This window comes from Bos javanicus, chromosome 19 (genome assembly GCF_032452875.1).
Source record: "Bos javanicus breed banteng chromosome 19, ARS-OSU_banteng_1.0, whole genome shotgun sequence".
Taxonomy (NCBI): Eukaryota; Metazoa; Chordata; class Mammalia; order Artiodactyla; family Bovidae; genus Bos; species Bos javanicus.
Window position 1 is genome coordinate 58,661,755 of NC_083886.1, and position 19,429 is coordinate 58,681,183.

Below are 19,429 nucleotides of genomic sequence, written 5' to 3' on the forward strand. Positions count from 1 at the left end.
CTCCAGGCAAGAATACTGGAGTGGGTTGCCAGGCCCTCTTTCAGGGGATCTTCCCGACCCAGGGCTCGAACCTGTATCTCCTATGTCTCCTGCATTGGCAGGTGAGTTCTTTACCACTAGCGCCACCAGGGAAGCCCTGGAGACATGTAAGAAGGCATTGTGTTGACAGCGCTATGATGACGCCCCAAATCAACCGTCAACCCAAATCAACATCCCCGGGGGCAGTGGGTGGGGCAGGTAAGACCACAGGCACCTGAACCTCCTCTTTACAAATCCAATCCTGGCTCCAGCTTCCTCAGAATGCAGGCACCAGCCTCTGGTCCGCAGAGGGCACTCTGCCCTGCCCGTGTCCACCTCTGCAAAGCGGGGGGAACACGGACTCTCTCAGCCCCAGGAGAACAACCCCCAGCTCCAAGCAAGGCTGTGCTGGGACCCCCCTCATGCCAGCAGGTGACGGACGCCTAGGCCCACCTCTCCCCACTAGGACCGCCGACTGGCAGGCTTTGACAGCACGGCCTCCCTGCTGACCACCAAGGGCCGGGCTTCAGTAGTGTGACCTCTGGGTTGCTCCCCACCCCCTGGCCCGAGCACGGGGGCAAGTAACTCCTCCATCACAGAGGGAAGAAAGAGCCTAGAAGCCCAGGCCAGGACAGACTGGGCTGGGAGCCCCTCTGTGGGGCTGGGTTGTGAGGAAGGGCCACACCAAGGGGGCAACGGAAGCCGCTGGGTCAAGGGCAGGTCTGCTTCCGAAGCAGAAGTCTCTTTAGTGGGGGCGGGGCGTTGTGCAGGCAGGAGGGCCGGTTCCAGGCAGGGCCCCTCAGTTGTGCCCTAAGCGCCCATTTTTGCCTTGGGTGCTTGTGCCATAGGGCAGGCGGGGCATCCGAGCAACCCGTTCGGAAACATCCCCTGGGTTGGAGGGGGCAGCGACAGGGGAGGTGTCCTCGGGGCCTGCAACGGGAAGGGCCAGGAGCTCTGCTTTAAGGCATGCCTCTCCATGCCCCTCTCGTCACCCACAGTGGCTCTGAACTCCCTAGGGGCACCTCCCCCCAGAGGCCAGTCCCACTAATAGTCTTCAGGAACCCAGTTTCCAGCAAGGGGCAGCCACAGGGGCAGGGAGTTCAACCAGTCTCCTCCCTGGCCTGGCCAAGGGCTCCCCTCTCCCCATTGCTATCCCTGCCCCCCGACACTTGCTGGGACTCACCCAAGCTCTGGCACGGAGGGAGTTTGACCTTGGCCATAGGCAGCGTGGCCTTTCCCAGGGGTCTGATGGTAGGCGTCAGGTGTCCAACCACTGGCATCCTCTGTTCTTCGGTGTGATTCTCCACAGGCTGGGGTCCAGCAACGTGCATCTTGGGGCGGGACAGCTGCGTTGGCTGGAGAGCCAGATGAGCTGGGAGCTGCGTGGGGATCTGATACAAGGAGATGTTGGGTTCAGTTGGGGGAAACTCCATGGAGAGTGGTGCACAGCTAGTGGTACCCTGGGGCCTCTGGAGGAGTCCAGCCTTCAGAACCCAGCAAGGAGGGGGCCCAGACACCCCCAGCTCCTGTCCCTCTAGGCTCACCCCTTGTCCTGTGACTTCAAAGGCCTGGGACTTCCGCTTCCTCTTTGCCTCCAGGGACTCCTCTCGTTTCTTTCTTGGGCTTTTCTTCTGGCCTTGCAGCCGGGGACAAGGGCCATCGCCATGACGCTCGACTGCCCGGGATGGCGCCTCGCCTGTGCTGCTGGATAGGCTGTCCTCGCTGGCGGTGTGCTGGAGGGTGGGGCTGGGCGGCCGCACGTCATCAGTCTGGCCCTTCAAGTGCAGGGACAGGCTGCTCTGCTTTATGGTGGGTGCCAGCAGTTGGCGCCCCTCGGCCCCCAGGGCCTGGGAGTGGTGCCGGGCAGCCTTCCCGGCGATGCTCTTGGTGTCGGCCGTGGTCTCCTTCCTCCCTGTGGCGGGACAGAGCGGCACCCACCCCGGGATCAATGCCACGTTTCCCCCCCACTGCACCTCCAACACCCCTTTCTCTGCTGCAGCTCACCCCAACTTGCAGTTTGAGCAACTTTGGGCAAGTTTCTGAGCCTTCTTTTCATCTGTAAACTGATGATGGTAAAACTAGCCTCAGTGGGTTGGGAAGATTTTTTTTTTTTTTTACCATGACACACGGCATACGGGATCTTAGTTCCCTGACTGGGGATCGAACCTTCACCCACTGCAGTGGAAGTGCTGAGTCTTAACCACTGGACTGCCAGGGAAGTCCCAGGTTCTGAGGATGGATTGCTGAGATAATGAGGGTCACCTGTGGCCACAGGGTAGGGAGGATTCGGACTCTATTTCCGAGTGGGAAGTGGAGGGGGCGTGACCCCAAGTACCATGTGTTCCCCATTCTGGTTTCCAATTGTGTCCCCTGCTCTGTGTGGACAGAGCAGGTGGTTACTCTTCTCTGGGTACTAGTGCCTCTCTTTCTAGAACGATGCCTGGGTGTGTTCAGCAGAGGAGAGGGAAGGAAGGGGCTTCGGCTGGGTGCACTGAGCTATTGAGATCATGCCAGGCTCAGGCTGATGGGGTGTCGGGGGAGGCAGGGGACACACCTTTGTGGGACAAGGGGATCTCCGACAGATTCTCGATGCTTTCAGGGGAGGAGTTGATCTGGCCGTTCAGTCCGACCTGAGTGGTGGCCTGTGAGATGAATGGGTTGGGAAAAGAAGCCATTGGACCCAGCAGGAACCCTATGTCCTCAGAGGGCTGTTTTGGAAAAGTTCCATCCCAACCACTGGATGTCTCTTCTGGGTACTCCCACCCGTGGGGCCCACTGCTCACCTCCTGTGTCACCAGGTTGCCCCCCCGGATTGGGGGTGGGGTGGGCAGACAGAAGCCCTTCGCTTGCCAGGCCCGGGAGCTGGTCTTGAACGGGTGGTTGGCTTCACTGAGGTGGGCAGAGGAGGATGGGCAGCTGTTGCCCAGGCTGGTACCACGGGGGTCCCACTGCCACCCCTCCTGAGAACTGTTGCATTGTGGGAACGAGGACCCCAAAGTCCTGGCTCCAGACCTGTGCCCCCCTCCCCTCTTTCCTGCTCCATCCTCCCTGAAGCCAGGTCTGGGCTGGCATCTCTGAGACACGGCCTGGTGGCTCAGGCGGGCTGGATGGCTGGAAGTGGTCCTCAGCTCACCTCTCAGTGCCGAGCAGAGGGAGGAAGCTTCCGTGCTGGTGCGGGGACTCGGAGTTCGGCATCTTGACGCTCTCTAGGTCAGACTCCCCCGGGGTCGGCACAGTTCCTGGGGGGCTAATCTTGGGCAAGGCGCTGTCCTGGGGAGAGGAAAGGAGGGAGAGGGGAGTCGGAAGACTTGGTCTCGGACTGAGTAAACAGCCTGGGTGACACAGGCACACAGAGTGTCTGGGGCTGTAATCTGGGCTGGGAGCCCCAGAAGACAGGGGGGCTTGTGTTCTGAGTCCCCAGGGGCCAGCCGTGGTCTGCTAGGCATCCCCAGGGGCACCGCCTGGTGGCCTGGGCTCCTGGGAGGGCATCTGGGGCCCTTAGTGATATCTCAGATGGCCAACCCTGACCTTCAGACCCTGGATGGGGACACGTGCGGGAGAAGAACACCACGGGAGGAGAGCTTGGCGAGGCTCTGTGTCGGAGAAGGAGGAGGTGTCAGCTTTCTGGGGACCAGCCAGCCCGGTCCCGAGGCCAGCCTACTTGCTGGAAGGCGCCGCCTTGGGCATCAGCCCTGCCCCTAGCACAGGGGCGCATGGTGCGGCCCGGGCGCCCACCTGCAGGGCCCGAGAGGCCAGGCGGTCCATCATGGTGGCACGCTCCAGGTTGCCCTCCTCATGCTCCCGCAGGTACACTTCGTACAGCTCCTGCAGATGCTGCGGCACGGCCAGGTTGCCGTCTAGGGTGGGGGAGCGGAGAGGCAGGGCTCAGTGCGCGCTCTCGGGCCCTTAGCGGGTCGGACTCGCGGGGTAGGTAGCGCGGGGACCCTACCCTGGATGAGCTGCCGCTGGGCGCGGATGATCTCCTCGCAGAGGCTGAGGCGCTGCTCCAGGCGGCGCAGGGCCTCGCGGCGGTGGCGGAGCGCGCCGTCGCGGAGCAGGGCTTGCGACTGCATCTCGGCCTTCTCCAGCTCCAGCTCGTGCACGCGGCAGAGCGGGCCGAGCGCCTCGCGCTGCTGCTCCGAGCTGACGCGCCTCGGCAGCGTCTCCTCCAGGCGGCGGCCCCGCGCGCGCAGCTCTCGGTACCGCTGCTCCAGCGCCAGCTGGGGAGCCGAGCGGGCCGTCAGCACCAGGTGGCCGATGAGGGGCCGCCCGCGCCCGCCGCTGAGCGGGTCCTCGCCCTTCCAAGCCCCCGGATGCTGTGCGGCCGGCTGAAGCCCCACTCCGAGGCCTGCTTTTCGAAGTAGTGTCTTGAACTCTGCACCCGGGGACTGCTCCTGAGTGACCCCTCTGTGCCCACTTATTGCAACCCGTCCCTGAAACAGGCTCCGTGCAGTGCAGTCGCTCAGTTCTTTTCGACTCTTTGCGACCCCATGGACCGCAGCCCGCCAGGCTCCTCCTTCCATGGGATTCTCCAGGCGAGGACATTGGAGTGGGCTGCCATTTCTTTCTCCAAGGGATCTTCCCGACCCAGGGATCGAACCTCGGTCTCCCGCATTGGCGGGCGGACTCTTTGCCATCTGAGCCACCAGGGAATCCAGGGAAATGAGCTCCGTGGACCAGCTCAACCGCAGCCCATCTCATGCCCTCTGGACTGGTGGACCCGGAAGCCCCTGGTATGGTTATGCTCCAGAACAGAGAAGGGAGATCTGGAAAATCCTCATTAAAATGTTGGCTAACAGTTTTCTGAGTCTTTAATGTGTGAAAGGATTTATTTACTCTTCTCATCAACCCCACTAGGCTTGACCACTCCCATTTTAAAGATGAGTTCTTGCCTGGAGAATCCCATGGACAGAGGAGGCTGGTGGGCTATAGTCCAGGGGGTAGCAAAGAGTCGGACCCAACTGAGCGACTGAGTCCACACACACAAAGCGTTAGTCCCTCACTGGTGTCTGACTCTGTGACCCGCCAGGCTCCTCTGTCCATGGGGTTCTCCAGGAAAGAATACTGGAGGGGGTAGCCATTTCCTACTCCAGGGGATCTTCCTGACCCAGGGACAGAACCTGCGTCTCCTGAATTGGCAGGCGGATGCTTCACCACTGAGCCACCTGTGCTCAATAAATGCTTATTTCCACGTCCCACGAGAAACCGGAAAGAAGAGGCGGTGAAGTAGGATGCGCGCGGGAAGGTCCTTCTGTTGGCTCCCTTAATGACGATACTGTCTGCCCAAGGCCGGGTACCCTCGGGACTCAGGAGGCAGCGCTGGGTAGGGTAACCGCAGGCCTCCCTGACCGCGCTCCATCTCTGTACCTCTCTGGCAGGTACCTCTACTGCGGAGAGCTGACCGTGCTGCTGGCACAGGCCATCCCCCTGCACCAGCTGGCCACCAAGTACCGCGTGGCCTCCTTGCAGCGGGGCGTGGCCGACTATATGCGCGCGCACCTGGCGGGCGGCGCGGGCCCGGCGGTGGGCTGGTACCACTACGCGGTGAGCACCGGGGACGAGGCCCTGCGCCAGAGCTGCCTGCAGTTCCTGGCCTGGAACCTGTCGGCCGTGGCGGGGAGCGCCGAGTGGGGCGCCGTGAGCCCTGAGCTGCTGGCGCAGCTGCTTCCGCGCTCGGACCTCGTGCTGCAGGACGAGCTGGAGCTCTTCCAGGCGCTGGAGGCGTGGCTGGGCCGCGCGCGGCCGCCGCCGGCTGTGGCCGAGCGCGCGCTGCGCGCCATCCGTTACCCCATGATCCCTCCGGCTCAACTGTTCCAGCTTCAGGCGCGCTCGGCCGCCCTGGCGCGCCACGGCCCGGCGGTGGCCGACCTGCTCCTTCAGGCCTACCAGTTCCACGCCGCCTCGCCGCTGCACTACGCCAAGTTTTTCGACGTCAATGGCAGTGCCTTCCTGCCCCGCAACTACCTTGCGCCCGCCTGGGGCGCCCCGTGGGTCATCAACAACCCAGCCCGCGACGATCGCAGCACCAGCTTCCAGACGCAGCTGGGCCCAAGCGGCCACGACTCGGGCCGCCGGGTCACCTGGAACGTGCTCTTCTCGCCACGCTGGCTGCCGGTAAGCCTGCGGCCTGTCTACGCGGACGCCACGGGCACAGCGCTGCCCCTCGCACGCCCCGAGGACGGCCGGCCCCGGCTGGTGGTCACGCCGGCCAGCAGCGGCGGCGACGCGGCGGGCGTGAGCTTCCAGAAGACCGTGCTGGTGGGGGCGCGCCACCACGGCCGCCTGCTGGTCCGCCACGCCTACAGCTTCCACCAGAGCAGCGAGGAGGCCGGTGACTTCCTGGCGCACGCCGACCTGCAGCGGCGCAACTCCGAGTACCTGGTGGAGAATGCCCTGCATCTCCACCTCATTGTCAAGCCCGTCTATCACACCCTCATCCGGACCCCCAAGTAGCCAGGCGGGCCGGGGTGGGAAGCTGAGCCTTCCTGAGGCCTCTGGATCAGGAAAATAAAGGCCCAGCAGAGATGGCGCAGAGGGACCGGGATTGGCATGGCCAGTGGAGGTGTCTGTCCTGGCCCGCTGGGGGACCAGGCCCTAGCGTCCTGAGAGCTGGGTGGATAGAAGCCAGGTGGTGGGTGGTAGACCAGATGCCTGGTTTCAGCAGCTGCTTTCTCACTGACCTGAAAGGAAGGTTCCTGGAGCTGTGTATGTGTGTGCTCAGCGGTGTTTCAGTCTTTGCCACCTCGTGTACTGTAGCCTGGCAGGCTCCTCTGCCCGTGGAACTTTTCAGGCAAGAATACTGGAGGGCGATGCCCTTTCCTCCTGCAGGGGAATCTTCCCAACCCAGGAATCGAACCCGTGTCTCTTGCGTCTCCTGCATTGGCAAGTGGATTGTTTATCACCAGCACTACGTGGGAAGCCAGAGCTCTTGGTAGAATAAACCAGCGCTCGGAGCGGCAAGGGGGTGATTAAACCACCCAGTTCTGGGGGCAAAAACAGTCCAAGGAGGGCTCCACAGGTCAGGGACTCCCCATCGTTCATTACCTTTTCCCCAAGGGCCCCCGTCCCCACAGGGGACAGGGCAGGTAAAAGCATCGAGATGGTCAGGTGCACCTTGGGGGAGCTTTCTCACCTGAAACTGAGGGGCTCAGTTGAGCAGTTTCTGAGCCCTGGCTTCCTGGGGTGGGAGGGGTAAGCACAACCCTAAGTCTCTGACCTCTCCTGGGAGGGGGTCTGGGCAGAGACCTCAGAGTCCGGAGGAAAAACGCTTTCCCCCAGGAGTCTGTTGACTGGTGCTCTACAACCAGCCGGAGAAGAAGAGGGTGTGGTGGGAAGAGGGGACTTGGGTTGAATCTTAATCAGTGATGTGCTCGGTCGCTCAGCCGTGTCCGGCTCTTTGCAGCCCCGTGGACTGGAGCCCGCCAGTCCTCTACCCATGGGATTCCTCAGGCAAGAATCTGGAGTGGGTTGCCATTTCTTCCTCCAGGGGATCTTCCTGACCCAGGGATTGAACCCACATCTCTTGCATCTCCTGCATTGCAGGCAGGTTCTTTACCATTAGCACGACCCGGGGAACGGAAGCCCAGTCTGTCAGGACCACCCCACCTTTCAGACAAGGTCTAGTTTCCGGAACAACCAACAAAACTCAAATGGGATTTTTATTGTTAACAAGCAGTTCTGGGGCAGGGGGAAGGTGGAAATGACTGCTGAGTAACAAAGCTAGATTCCTTTCCAGCCCCCAGCCACAGTAAGGGAAATGCCCGGCGGGCCCTTCCCCAGCCATCCAGCATGCCCTTGTCCCAGATGTGGGCCCAGGAGCCCTAATCCCATGAACAGTCCCTCCTTGCTCCACCCCCGCCCCACATTCCTCAGGCCAATCTGGTTGCAGATCTTAGAGAAGAGTTTCGGCAACAGGAGTCTGTGCCCAGGGAGCCCTGGGATCCAGGGCTGGGAAGCCAGGGAGCCCTGCCATCCAGGCCATGCCTCCTGGGCTCAGTTCCCCTTCCCGTTGGCACTGAAGGCACGGAAGTGTGGGGGCAGGCACCCCCATGGTTCCTGGGTCCCAGGGGCCCCAGCCTTCTGAGATCCCGAGCTCCTGATGCCAGGTCATCCCCATCTGCCCAGCCTCCGTCTCCCATTACTGCCACACCCCATCAAGCCTTGGCGGGCAGGAGGGCCGGTTCCGGGCAGGGCCCCTCAGTTGTGCCCTAAGTGCCCATTTTTGCCTTGAGCGCTTGTGCCATAGGGCAGGCGGGGCATCCGAGTAACCCGTTCGGAAACATCCCCTGGGTTGGAGGGGGCAGCGACAGGGGAGGTGTCCTCGGGGCCTGCAACGGGAAGGGCCAGGAGCTCTGCTTTAAGGCATGCCTCTCCATGCCCCTCTCGTCACCCACAGTGGCTCTGAACTCCCTAGGGGCACCTCCCCCCAGAGGCCAGTCCCACTAATAGACTTCAGGAACCCAGTTTCCAGCAAGGGGCAGCCATAGGGGCAGGGAGTTCAACCAGTCTCCTCCCTGGCCTGGCCAAGGGCTCCCCTCTCCCCATTGCTATCCCCGCCCCCCGACACTTGCTGGGACTCACCCAAATCCTGGCACGGAGGGAGTTTGACCTTGGCCATAGGCAGCGTGGCCTTTCTCAGGGGTCTGATGGTAGGGGTCAGGTGCCCAACCACTGGCATCCTCTATTCTGACGTGTGATTCTCCATGGAACAGGGTCCAGCGACGTGCATCTTGGGGTGGGACAGCTGCGTTGGCTGGAGAGCCAGATGAGCTTGGAGCTGCGTGGGGATCTGATATAGGAGATGTTAGGTTCAGTTGGGGGACACTCCATGGAGAGTGGTGCACAGCTGGGGTACCCTGGGGCCTCTGGAGGAGTCCAGCCTTCAGAACCCGGCAAGGAGGGGGCCCAGACACCCCCAGCTCCTGTCCCTCTAGGCTCACCCCTTGTCCTGTGACTTCAAAGGCCTGGGACCTCCGCTTCCTCTTTGCCTCCAGGGACTCATCTCGTTTCTTTCTTGGGCTTTTCTTCTGGCCTTGCAGCGGGGGACAAGGGCCATCGCCATGACGCTCGACTGCCCGGGATGGCGCCTCGCCTGTGCTGCTGGATAGGCTGTCCTCGCTGGCGGTGTGCTGGAGGGTGGGGCTGGGCGGCCGCTTGCAGGCCAGCGGTCTCGGTGGCCACACGTCATCAGTCTCGCCCAGCGAGTGCAGGGACAGGCTGCTCTGCTTCATGGTGGGTGCCAGCAGTTGGCGCCCCTTGGCCCCCAGGGCCTGCGAGCGGTGCCGGGCAGCCTTCCCAGTGATGCTCTTGGTGTCGGCCGCGGTCTCCTTCCTCCCTGCGGCGGGAAGGGGCACCCACCCCAGGATCAAGGCCACATTCCGCTCCCCCCTCCTGCACCTCCAATACCCCCTTCTCTGCTGCAGCTCACCCCAACTTGCTTGCTGTTTGAGAAACTTTGGGCAAGTTTCTGAGCCTTCTTTTCATCTGTAAACTGACGATGGTAAAACCAGCCTCAGTGGGTTGGGAAGATTTTTTTTTTTGACCATGACACATGGCATACAGGATCTTAGTTCCCTGAGTGGGGATCGAACTTTCACCCACTGCAGTGGAAGTGCTGAGTCTTAACCACTGGACTGCCAGGGAAGTCCCAGGTTCTGAAGATGGATTGCTGAGATATGAGGGTCACCTGTGGCCACAGGGTAGGGAGGATTCGGACTCTATTTCCGAGTGGGAAGTGGAGGGGGCGTGACCCCAAGTACCATGTGTTCCCCATTCTGGTTTCCAATTGTGTCCCCTGCTCTGTGTGGACAGAGCAGGTGGTTACTCTTCTCTGGGTACTGGTGCCTCTCTTTCTAGAACGATGCCTGGGTGTGTTCAGCAGAGGAGAGGGAAGGAAGGGGCTTCGGCTGGGTGCGCTGAGCTATTGAGATCATGCCGGGCTCAGGCTGATGGGGGGTGGGGGAGGCAGGGGACACACCTTTGTGGGACAAGGGGATCTCCGACAGATTCTCGATGCTTCCGGGGGAGGAGTTGATCTGGCCGTTCAGACCGACCTGAGTGGCAGCTTGTGAGATGAATGGGTTGGGAAGAGAAGCCATTGGACCCAGCAGGAACCCTATGTCCTCAGAGGGCTGTTTTGGAAAAGTTCCATCCCAACCACTGGGTGTCCCTCCCGGGTACTCCCACCCACATCCAGGGAACCGTGGGGCCCACTGCTCACCTCCTGTGTCACCAGGGTGCCGGCCAGGATTGGGGGTGGGGTGGGCAGACAGGAGCCCTTCGCTTGCCAGGCCCGGGAGCTGGCCTTGAACAGGTGGTTGGCTTCACTGAGGTGGGCAGAGGAGGATGGGCAGCTGTTGCCCAGGCTGGTACCACGGGGGTCCCACTGCCACGCCTCCTTGAGAACTGTTGCATTGTGGGAACGAGGACCCCAAAGTCCTGGCTCCAGACCTGTGCCCCCCTCCCCTCTTTCCTGCTCCATCCTCCCTGGGAGGCCAGGTCTGGGCTGGCATCTCTGAGACACGGCCTGGTGGCTCAGGCGGGCTGGATGGCTGGAAGTGGTCCTCAGCTCACCTCTCAGTGCCGAGCAGAGGGAGGAAGCTTCCGTGCTGGTGCGGGGACTCGGAGTTCGGCATCTTGACGCTCTCTAGGTCAGACTCCCCCGGGGTCGGCACAGTTCCTGGGGGGCTAATCTTGGGCAAGGCGCTGTCCTGGGGAGAGGAAAGGAGGGAGAGGGGAGTCGGAAGACTTGGTCTCGGACTGAGTAAACAGCCTGGGTGACACAGGCACACAGAGTGTCTGGGGCTGTAATCTGGGCTGGGAGCCCCAGAAGACAGGGGGGCTTGTGTTCTGAGTCCCCAGGGGCCAGCCGTGGTCTGCTAGGCATCCCCAGGGGCACCGCCTGGTGGCCTGGGCTCCTGGGAGGGCATCTGGGGCCCTTAGTGATATCTCAGATGGCCAACCCTGACCTTCAGACCCTGGATGGGGACACGTGCGGGAGAAGAACACCACGGGAGGAGAGCTTGGCGAGGCTCTGTGTCGGAGAAGGAGGAGCTGTCAGCTTTCTGGGGACCAGCCAGCCCGGTCCCGAGGCCAGCCTACTTGCTGGAAGGCGCCGCCTTGGGCATCAGCCCTGCCCCTAGCACAGGGGCGCATGGTGCGGCCCGGGCGCCCACCTGCAGGGCCCGAGAGGCCAGGCGGTCCATCATGGTGGCACGCTCCAGGTTGCCCTCCTCATGCTCCCGCAGGTACACTTCGTACAGCTCCTGCAGATGCTGCGGCACGGCCAGGTTGCCGTCTAGGGTGGGGGAGCGGAGAGGCAGGGCTCAGTGCGCGCTCTCGGGCCCTTAGCGGGTCGGACTCGCGGGGTAGGTAGCGCGGGGACCCTACCCTGGATGAGCTGCCGCTGGGCGCGGATGATCTCCTCGCAGAGGCTGAGGCGCTGCTCCAGGCGGCGCAGGGCCTCGCGGCGGTGGCGGTGCGCGCCGTCGCGGAGCAGGGCTTGCGACTGCATCTTGGCGTTCTCCAGTTCCAGCTCGTGCACGCGGCAGAGCGGGCCGAGCGCCTCGCGCTGCTGCTCCGAGCTGACGCGCCTCGGCAGCGTCTCCTCCAGGCGGCGGCCCCGCGCGCGCAGCTCTCGGTACCGCTGCTCCAGCGCCAGCTGGGGAGCCGAGCGGGTCGTCAGCACCAGGTGGCCGATGAGGGGCCGCCCGCGCCCGCCGCTGAGCGGGTCCTTGCCCTTCCAAGCCCCCGGATGCTGTGCGGCCGGCTGAAGCCCCACTCCGAGGCCTGCTTTTCGAAGTAGTGTCTTGAACTCTGCACCCGGGGACTGCTCCTGAGTGACCCCTCTGTGCCCACTTATTGCAACCCGTCCCTGAAACAGGCTCCGTGCAGTGCAGTCGCTCAGTTCTTTTCGACTCTTTGCGACCCCATGGACCGCAGCCCGCCAGGCTCCTCCTTCCATGGGATTCTCCAGGCGAGGACATTGGAGTGGGCTGCCATTTCTTTCTCCAAGGGATCTTCCCGACCCAGGGATCGAACCTCGGTCTCCCGCATTGGCGGGCGGACTCTTTACCATCTGAGCCACCAGGGAATCCAGGGAAATGAGCTCCGTGGACCAGCTCAACCGCAGCCCATCTCATGCCCTCTGGACTGGTAGACCCTGAAGCCCCCTGGTATGGCTATGCTCCAGAACAGAGAAGGGAGATCTGGAAAATCCTCATTAAAATGTTGGCTAACAGTTTTCTGAGTCTTTAATGTGTGAAAGGATTTATTTACTCTTCTCATCAACCCCACTAGGCTTGACCACTCCCATTTTAAAGATGAGTTCTTGCCTGGAGAATCCCATGGACAGAGGAGGCTGGTGGGCTATAGTCCAGGGGGTAGCAAAGAGTCGGACCCAACTGAGCGACTGAGTCCACACACACAAAGCGTTAGTCCCTCACTGGTGTCTGACTCTGTGACCCGCCAGGCTCCTCTGTCCATGGGGTTCTCCAGGAAAGAATACTGGAGGGGGTAGCCATTTCCTACTCCAGGGGATCTTCCTGACCCAGGGACAGAACCTGCGTCTCCTGAATTGGCAGGCGGATGCTTCACCACTGAGCCACCTGTGCTCAATAAATGCTTGCTTATTTCCACGTCCCACGAGAAACCGGAAAGAAGAGGCGGTGAAGTAGGATGCGCGCGGGAAGGTCCTTCTGTTGGCTCCCTTAATGACGATACTGTCTGCCCAAGGCCGGGTACCCTCGGGACTCAGGAGGCAGCGCTGGATAGGGTAACCGCTGGCCTCCCTGACCGCGCTCCATCTCTGTACCTCTCTGGCAGGTACCTCTACTGCGGAGAGCTGACCGTGCTGCTGGCACAGGCCATCCCCCTGCACCAGCTGGCCACCAAGTACCGCGTGGCCTCCTTGCAGCGGGGCGTGGCCGACTATATGCGCGCGCACCTGGCGGGCGGCGCGGGCCCGGCGGTGGGCTGGTACCACTACGCGGTGAGCACCGGGGACGAGGCCCTGCGCCAGAGCTGCCTGCAGTTCCTGGCCTGGAACCTGTCGGCCGTGGCGGGGAGCGCCGAGTGGGGCGCCGTGAGCCCTGAGCTGCTGGCGCAGCTGCTTCCGCGCTCGGACCTCGTGCTGCAGGACGAGCTGGAGCTCTTCCAGGCGCTGGAGGCGTGGCTGGGCCGCGCGCGGCCGCCGCCGGCTGTGGCCGAGCGCGCGCTGCGCGCCATCCGTTACCCCATGATCCCTGCGGCGCAGCTGTTTCAGCTTCAGGCGCGCTCGGCCGCCCTGGCGCGCCACGGCCCGGCGGTGGCCGACCTGCTCCTTCAGGCCTACCAGTTCCACGCCGCCTCGCCGCTGCACTATGCCAAGTTTTTCGACGTCAACGGTGCGCCATCCTGCCCCACAACTACCTCGCGCCTGCCTGCGGCGCCCGTGGGTCATCAACAACCCGGCCCGCGACGATCGCAGCACCAGCTTCCAGACGCAGCTGGGCCCAAGCAGCCATGACTCGGGCCGCCGGGTCACCTGGAACGTGCTCTTCTCGCCACGCTCGCTGCCGGTAAGCCTGCGGCCTGTCTACGCGGACGCCACGGGCACAGCGCTGCCCCTCGCACGCCCCGAGGACGGCCGGCCCGGGCTGGTGGTCACGCCGGCCAGCAGCGGGGGCGACGCGGCGGGCGTGAGCTTCCAGAAGACCGTGCTGGTGGGGGCGCGCCACCACGGCCGCCTGCTGGTCCGCCACGCCTACAGCTTCCACCAGAGCAGCGAGGAGGCCGGTGACTTCCTGGCGCACACCGACCTGCAGCGGCGCAACTCCGAGTACCTGGTGGAGAATGCCCTGCATCTCCACCTCATTGTCAAGCCCGTCTATCACACCCTCATCCGGACCCCCAAGTAGCCAGGCGGGCCGGGGCGGGAGCTCAGCATCCCTGAGGCCTCTGGATCAGGAAAATAAAGGCCCAGTAGAGATGGCGCAGAGGGACCGGGATTGGCATGGCCAGTGGAGGTGTCTGTCCTGGCCCGCTGGGGGACCAGGCGCTAGCAGCCTGAGAGCTGGGTGGATAGAAGCCAGGTGGTTGGTGGTAGACCAGATGCCTGGTTTCAGGAGTTGCTTTCTCACTGACCTGAAAGGAAGGTTCCTGGTGGTGTGTATGTGTGTGCTCAGCAGTGTTTCAGTCTTTGCCACCTCATGTACTGTATGTAGCCTGGCAGGCTCCTCTGCCCGTGGAACTTTTCAGGCAAGAATACTGGAGGGCAATGCCCTTTCCTCCTGTAGGGGATCTTCCCAACCCAGGAATCGAACCCGTGTCTCTTGCGTCTCCTGCATTGGCAAGTGGATTGTTTATCACCAGCACTACGTGGGAAGCCAGAGCTCTTGGTAGAATAAACCAGCGCTCGGAGCGGCAAGGGGGTGATTAAACCACCCAGTTCTGGGGGCAAAAACAGTCCAAGGAGGGCTCCACAGGTCAGGGACTCCCCATCGTTCATTACCTTTTCCCCAAGGGCCCCCGTCCCCACAGGGGACAGGGCAGGTAAAAGCATCGAGATGGCCAGGTGCACCTTGGGGGAGCTTTCTCACCTGAAACTGAGGGGCTCAGTTGAGCAGTTTCTGAGCCCTGGCTTCCTGGGGTGGGAGGGGTAAGCACAACCCTAAGTCTCTGACCTCTCCTGGGAGGGGGTCTGGGCAGAGACCTCAGAGTCCGGAGGAAAAACGCTTTCCCCCAGGAGTCTGTTGACTGGTGCTCTACAACCAGCCGGAGAAGAAGAGGGTGTGGTGGGAAGAGGGGACTTGGGTTGAATCTTAATCAGTGATGTGCTCGGTCGCTCAGCCGTGTCCGGCTCTTTGCAGCCCCGTGGACTGGAGCCCGCCAGTCCTCTACCCATGGGATTCCTCAGGCAAGAATCTGGAGTGGGTTGCCATTTCTTCCTCCAGGGGATCTTCCTGACCCAGGGATTGAACCCACATCTCTTGCATCTCCTGCATTGCAGGCAGGTTCTTTACCATTAGCACGACCCGGGGAACGGAAGCCCAGTCTGTCAGGACCACCCCACCTTTCAGACAAGGTCTAGTTTCCGGAACAACCAACAAAACTCAAATGGGATTTTTATTGTTAACAAGCAGTTCTGGGGCAGGGGGAAGGTGGAAACGACTGCTGAGTAACAAAGCTAGATTCCTTTCCAGCCCCCAGCCACAGTAAGGGAAATGCCCGGCAGGCCCTTCCCCAGCCATCCAGCATGCCCTTGTCCCAGATGTGGGCCCAGGAGCCCTAATCCCATGAACAGTCCCTCCTTGCTCCACCCCCGCCCCACATTCCTCAGGCCAATCTGGTTGCAGATCTTAGAGAAGAGTTTCGGCAACAGGAGTCTGTGCCCAGGGAGCCCTGGGATCCAGGGCTGGGAAGCCAGGGAGCCCTGCCATCCAGGCCATGCCTCCTGGGCTCAGTTCCCCTTCCCGTTGGCACTGAAGGCACGGAAGTGTGGGGGCAGGCACCCCCATGGTTCCTGGGTCCCAGGGGCCCCAGCCTTCTGAGATCCCGAGCTCCTGATGCCAGGTCATCCCCATCTGCCCAGCCTCCGTCTCCCATTACTACCACACCCCATCAAGCCTTGGCGGGCAGGAGGGCCGGTTCCGGGCAGGGCCCCTCAGTTGTGCCCAAAGTGCCCATTTTTGCTTTGGGTGCTTGTGCCATAGGGCAGGCGGGGCATCCGAGCAACCCGTTCGGAAACATCCCCTGGGTTGGAGGGGGCAGCGACAGGGGAGGTGTCCTCGGGGCCTGCAACGGGAAGGGCCAGGAGCTCTGCTTTAAGGCATGCCTCTCCATGCCCCTCTCGTCACCCACAGTGGCTCTGAACTCCCTAGGGGCACCTCCCCTCAGAGGCCAGTCCCACTAATAGTCTTCAGGAACCCAGTTTCCAGCAAGGGGCAGCCATAGGGGCAGGGAGTTCAACCAGTCTCCTCCCTGGCCTGGCCAAGGGCTCCCCTCTCCCCATTGCTATCCCCGCCCCCCGACACTTGCTGGGACTCACCCAAGCTCTGGCACGGAGGGAGTTTGACCTTGGCCATAGGCAGCGTGGCCTTTCCCAGGGGTCTGATGGTAGGGGTCAGGTGTCCAACCACTGGCATCCTCTGTTCTTCGGTGTGTTTCTCCCCAGGCCGGGGTCCAGCAACGTGCATCTTGGGGCGGGACAGCTGTGTTGGCTGGAGAGCCAGATGAGCTGGGAGCTGCGTGGGGATCTGATACAAGGAGATGTTGGGTTCAGTTGGGGGAAACTCCATGGAGAGTGGTGCACAGCTAGTGGTACCCTGGGGCCTCTGGAGGAGTCCAGCCTTCAGAACCCGGCAAGGAAGGGGCCCAGACACCCCCAGCTCCTGTCCCTCTAGGCTCACCCCTTGTCTGGTGACTTCAAAGGCCTGGGACCTCCGCTTCCTCTTTGCCTCCAGGGACTCCTCTCGTTTGTTTCTTGGGCTTTTCTTCTGGCCTTGCAGCGGGGGACAAGGGCCATCGCCATGACGCTCGACTGCCCGGGATGGCGCCTCGCCTGTGCTGCTGGATAGGCTGTCCTCGCTGGCGGTGTGCTGGAGGGTGGGGCTGGGCGGCCGCTTGCAGGCCAGCGGTCCGGGCGGCCGCACGTCATCAGTCTGGCCCTTCAAGTGCAGGGACAGGCTGCTCTGCTTTATGGTGGGTGCCAGCAGTTGGCGCCCCTCGGCCCCCAGGGCCTGGGAGTGGTGCCGGGCAGCCTTCCCGGCGATGCTCTTGGTGTTGGCCGTGGTCTCCTTCCTCCCTGCGGCGGGACAGAGGGGCACCCACCCCGGGATCAATGCCACGTTTCCCCCCCCGCTCCTGCACCTCCAACACCCCTTTCTCTGCTGCAGCTCACCCCAACTTGCAGTTTGAGCAACTTTGGGCAAGTTTCTGAGCCTTCTTTTCATCTGTAAACTGATGATGGTAAAACTAGCCTCAGTGGGTTGGGAAGATTTTTTTTTTTTTTTTTACCATGACACACGGCATACGGGATCTTAGTTCCCTGACTGGGGATCGAACCTTCACCCGCTGCAGTGGAAGTGCTGAGTCTTAACCACTGGACTGCCAGGGAAGTCCCAGGTTCTGAGGATGGATTGCTGAGATATGAGGGTCACCTGTGGCCACAGGGTAGGGAGGATTCGGACTCTATTTGCTATTACAATTATTTCCGAGTGGGAAGTGGAGGGGGCGTGACCCCAAGTACCATGTGTTCCCCATTCTGGTTTCCAATTGTGTCCCCTGCTCTGTGTGGACAGAGCAGGTGGTTACTCTTCTCTGGGTACTAGTGCCTCTCTTTCTAGAACGATGCCTGGGTGTGTTCAGCAGAGGAGAGGGAAGGAAGGGGCTTCGGCTGGGTGCACTGAGCTATTGAGATCATGCCAGGCTCAGGCTGATGGGGTGTCGGGGGAGGCAGGGGACACACCTTTGTGGGACAAGGGGATCTCCGACAGATTCTCGATGCTTTCAGGGGAGGAGTTGATCTGGCCGTTCAGTCCGACCTGAGTGGTGGCCTGTGAGATGAATGGGTTGGGAAAAGAAGCCATTGGACCCAGCAGGAACCCTATGTCCTCAGAGGGCTGTTTTGGAAAAGTTCCATCCCAACCACTGGATGTCTCTTCTGGGTACTCCCACCCGTGGGGCCCACTGCTCACCTCCTGTGTCACCAGGTTGCCCCCCGGATTGGGGGTGGGGTGGGCAGACAGAAGCCCTTCGCTTGCCAGGCCCGGGAGCTGGTCTTGAACGGGTGGTTGGCTTCACTGAGGTGGGCAGAGGAGGATGGGCAGCTGTTGCCCAGGCTGGTACCACGGGGGTCCCACTGCCACCCCTCCTGAGAACTGTTGCATTGTGGGAACGAGGACCCCAAAGTCCTGGCTCCAGACCTGTGCCCCCCTCCCCTCTTTCCTGCTCCATCCTCCCTGAAGCCAGGTCTGGGCTGGCATCTCTGAGACACGGCCTGGTGGCTCAGGCGGGCTGGATGGCTGGAAGTGGTCCTCAGCTCACCTCTCAGTGCCGAGCAGAGGGAGGAAGCTTCCGTGCTGGTGCGGGGACTCGGAGTTCGGCATCTTGACGCTCTCTAGGTCAGACTCCTCCGGGGTCGGCACAGTTCCTGGGGGGCTAATCTTGGGCAAGGCGCTGTCCTGGGGAGAGGAAAGGAGGGAGAGGGGAGTCGGAAGACTTGGTCTCGGACTGAGTAAACAGCCTGGGTGACACAGGCACACAGAGTGTCTGGGGCTGTAATCTGGGCTGGGAGCCCCAGAAGACAGGGGGGCTTGTGTTCTGAGTCCCCAGGGGCCAGCCGTGGTCTGCTAGGCATCCCCAGGGGCACCGCCTGGTGGCCTGGGCTCCTGGGAGGGCATCTGGGGCCCTTAGTGATATCTCAGATGGCCAACCCTGACCTTCAGACCCTGGATGGGGACACGTGCGGGAGAAGAACACCACGGGAGGAGAGCTTGGCGAGGCTCTGTGTCGGAGAAGGAGGAGGTGTCAGCTTTCTGGGGACCAGCCAGCCCGGTCCCGAGGCCAGCCTACTTGCTGGAAGGCGCCGCCTTGGGCATCAGCCCTGCCCCTAGCACAGGGGCGCATGGTGCGGCCCGGGCGCCCACCTGCAGGGCCCGAGAGGCCAGGCGGTCCATCATGGTGGCACGCTCCAGGTTGCCCTCCTCATGCTCCCGCAGGTACACTTCGTACAGCTCCTGCAGGTGCTGCGGCACGGCCAGGTTGCCGTCTAGGGTGGGGGAGCGGAGAGGCAGGGCTCAGTGCGCGCTCTCGGGCCCTTAGCGGGTCGGACTCGCGGGGTAGGTAGCGCGGGGACCCTACCCTGGATGAGCTGCCGCTGGGCGCGGATGATCTCCTCGCAGAGGCTGAGGCGCTGCTCCAGGCGGCGCAGGGCCTCGCGGCGGTGGCGGAGCGCGCCGTCGCGGAGCAGGGCTTGCGACTGCATCTCGGCCTTCTCCAGCTCCAGCTCGTGCACGCGGCAGAGCGGGCCGAGCGCCTCGCGCTGCTGCTCCGAGCTGACGCGCCTCGGCAGCGTCTCCTCCAGGCGGCGGCCCCGCGCGCGCAGCTCTCGGTACCGCTGCTCCAGCGCCAGCTGGGGAGCCGAGCGGGCCGTCAGCACCAGGTGGCCGATGAGGGGCCGCCCGCGCCCGCCGCTGAGCGGGTCCTCGCCCTTCCAAGCCCCCGGATGCTGTGCGGCCGGCTGAAGCCCCACTCCGAGGCCTGCTTTTCGAAGTAGTGTCTTGAACTCTGCACCCGGGGACTGCTCCTGAGTGACCCCTCTGTGCCCACTTATTGCAACCCGTCCCTGAAACAGGCTCCGTGCAGTGCAGTCGCTCAGTTCTTTTCGACTCTTTGCGACCCCATGGACCGCAGCCCGCCAGGCTCCTCCTTCCAT

The 19,429-nt window shown here is 62.6% G+C and overlaps 5 protein-coding genes and 1 pseudogene across 6 annotated transcripts; 2 read left to right on the forward strand and 4 right to left on the reverse strand.

The window, feature by feature from the left end:
* Nucleotides 1-803: 803 nt before the first annotated feature.
* LOC133232919 (kinesin-like protein KIF19) lies at nucleotides 804-4,122 on the reverse strand. 2 transcript variants are annotated; one of them, XM_061392924.1, is made up of 7 exons: nucleotides 3,754-4,122; nucleotides 3,152-3,288; nucleotides 2,802-2,907; nucleotides 2,573-2,660; nucleotides 1,563-1,930; nucleotides 1,202-1,409; nucleotides 804-948 (listed from the first exon to the last, which is right to left on the reverse strand). In XM_061392924.1, the coding sequence occupies exons 1-7, from the start codon at nucleotides 3,784-3,786 to the stop codon at nucleotides 818-820; spliced, it is 1,071 nt and encodes a 356-aa protein (XP_061248908.1). In that variant the 5' UTR covers nucleotides 3,787-4,122; the 3' UTR covers nucleotides 804-817. The 2 variants fall into 2 exon arrangements, with proteins under 2 accessions (XP_061248908.1, XP_061248907.1); XM_061392923.1 differs by having other exon boundaries at nucleotides 2,573-2,907.
* A 1,074-nt stretch (nucleotides 4,123-5,196) lies between these two features.
* LOC133231508 (BTB/POZ domain-containing protein 17-like) lies at nucleotides 5,197-6,890 on the forward strand. The gene has a single exon (XM_061389899.1). The coding sequence runs from the start codon at nucleotides 5,197-5,199 to the stop codon at nucleotides 6,469-6,471; it is 1,275 nt and encodes a 424-aa protein (XP_061245883.1). The 3' UTR covers nucleotides 6,472-6,890.
* A 1,808-nt stretch (nucleotides 6,891-8,698) lies between these two features.
* On the reverse strand, nucleotides 8,699-11,307 carry LOC133231509 (kinesin-like protein KIF19). The gene is made up of 4 exons (XM_061389900.1): nucleotides 11,193-11,307; nucleotides 9,995-10,727; nucleotides 8,958-9,352; nucleotides 8,699-8,806 (listed from the first exon to the last, which is right to left on the reverse strand). The coding sequence occupies exons 2-4, from the start codon at nucleotides 10,113-10,115 to the stop codon at nucleotides 8,699-8,701; spliced, it is 624 nt and encodes a 207-aa protein (XP_061245884.1). The 5' UTR covers nucleotides 10,116-10,727; nucleotides 11,193-11,307.
* An 849-nt stretch (nucleotides 11,308-12,156) lies between these two features.
* On the forward strand, nucleotides 12,157-13,927 carry LOC133231510 (BTB/POZ domain-containing protein 17-like; annotated as a pseudogene).
* Nucleotides 13,928-15,605: 1,678 nt separating this feature from the next.
* On the reverse strand, nucleotides 15,606-16,970 carry LOC133232920 (kinesin-like protein KIF19). Its single transcript, XM_061392925.1, has 2 exons — nucleotides 16,043-16,970; nucleotides 15,606-15,789 (listed from the first exon to the last, which is right to left on the reverse strand). The coding sequence occupies exons 1-2, from the start codon at nucleotides 16,944-16,946 to the stop codon at nucleotides 15,659-15,661; spliced, it is 1,035 nt and encodes a 344-aa protein (XP_061248909.1). The 5' UTR covers nucleotides 16,947-16,970; the 3' UTR covers nucleotides 15,606-15,658.
* Nucleotides 16,971-17,000: 30 nt separating this feature from the next.
* LOC133232923 (kinesin-like protein KIF19) lies at nucleotides 17,001-19,010 on the reverse strand. Its single transcript, XM_061392929.1, has 4 exons — nucleotides 18,642-19,010; nucleotides 18,040-18,176; nucleotides 17,691-17,795; nucleotides 17,001-17,549 (listed from the first exon to the last, which is right to left on the reverse strand). Exons 1-3 carry the CDS (start codon nucleotides 18,672-18,674, stop codon nucleotides 17,699-17,701), a joined length of 267 nt encoding a protein of 88 aa, XP_061248913.1. The 5' UTR covers nucleotides 18,675-19,010; the 3' UTR covers nucleotides 17,001-17,549; nucleotides 17,691-17,698.
* Nucleotides 19,011-19,429: the final 419 nt, after the last annotated feature.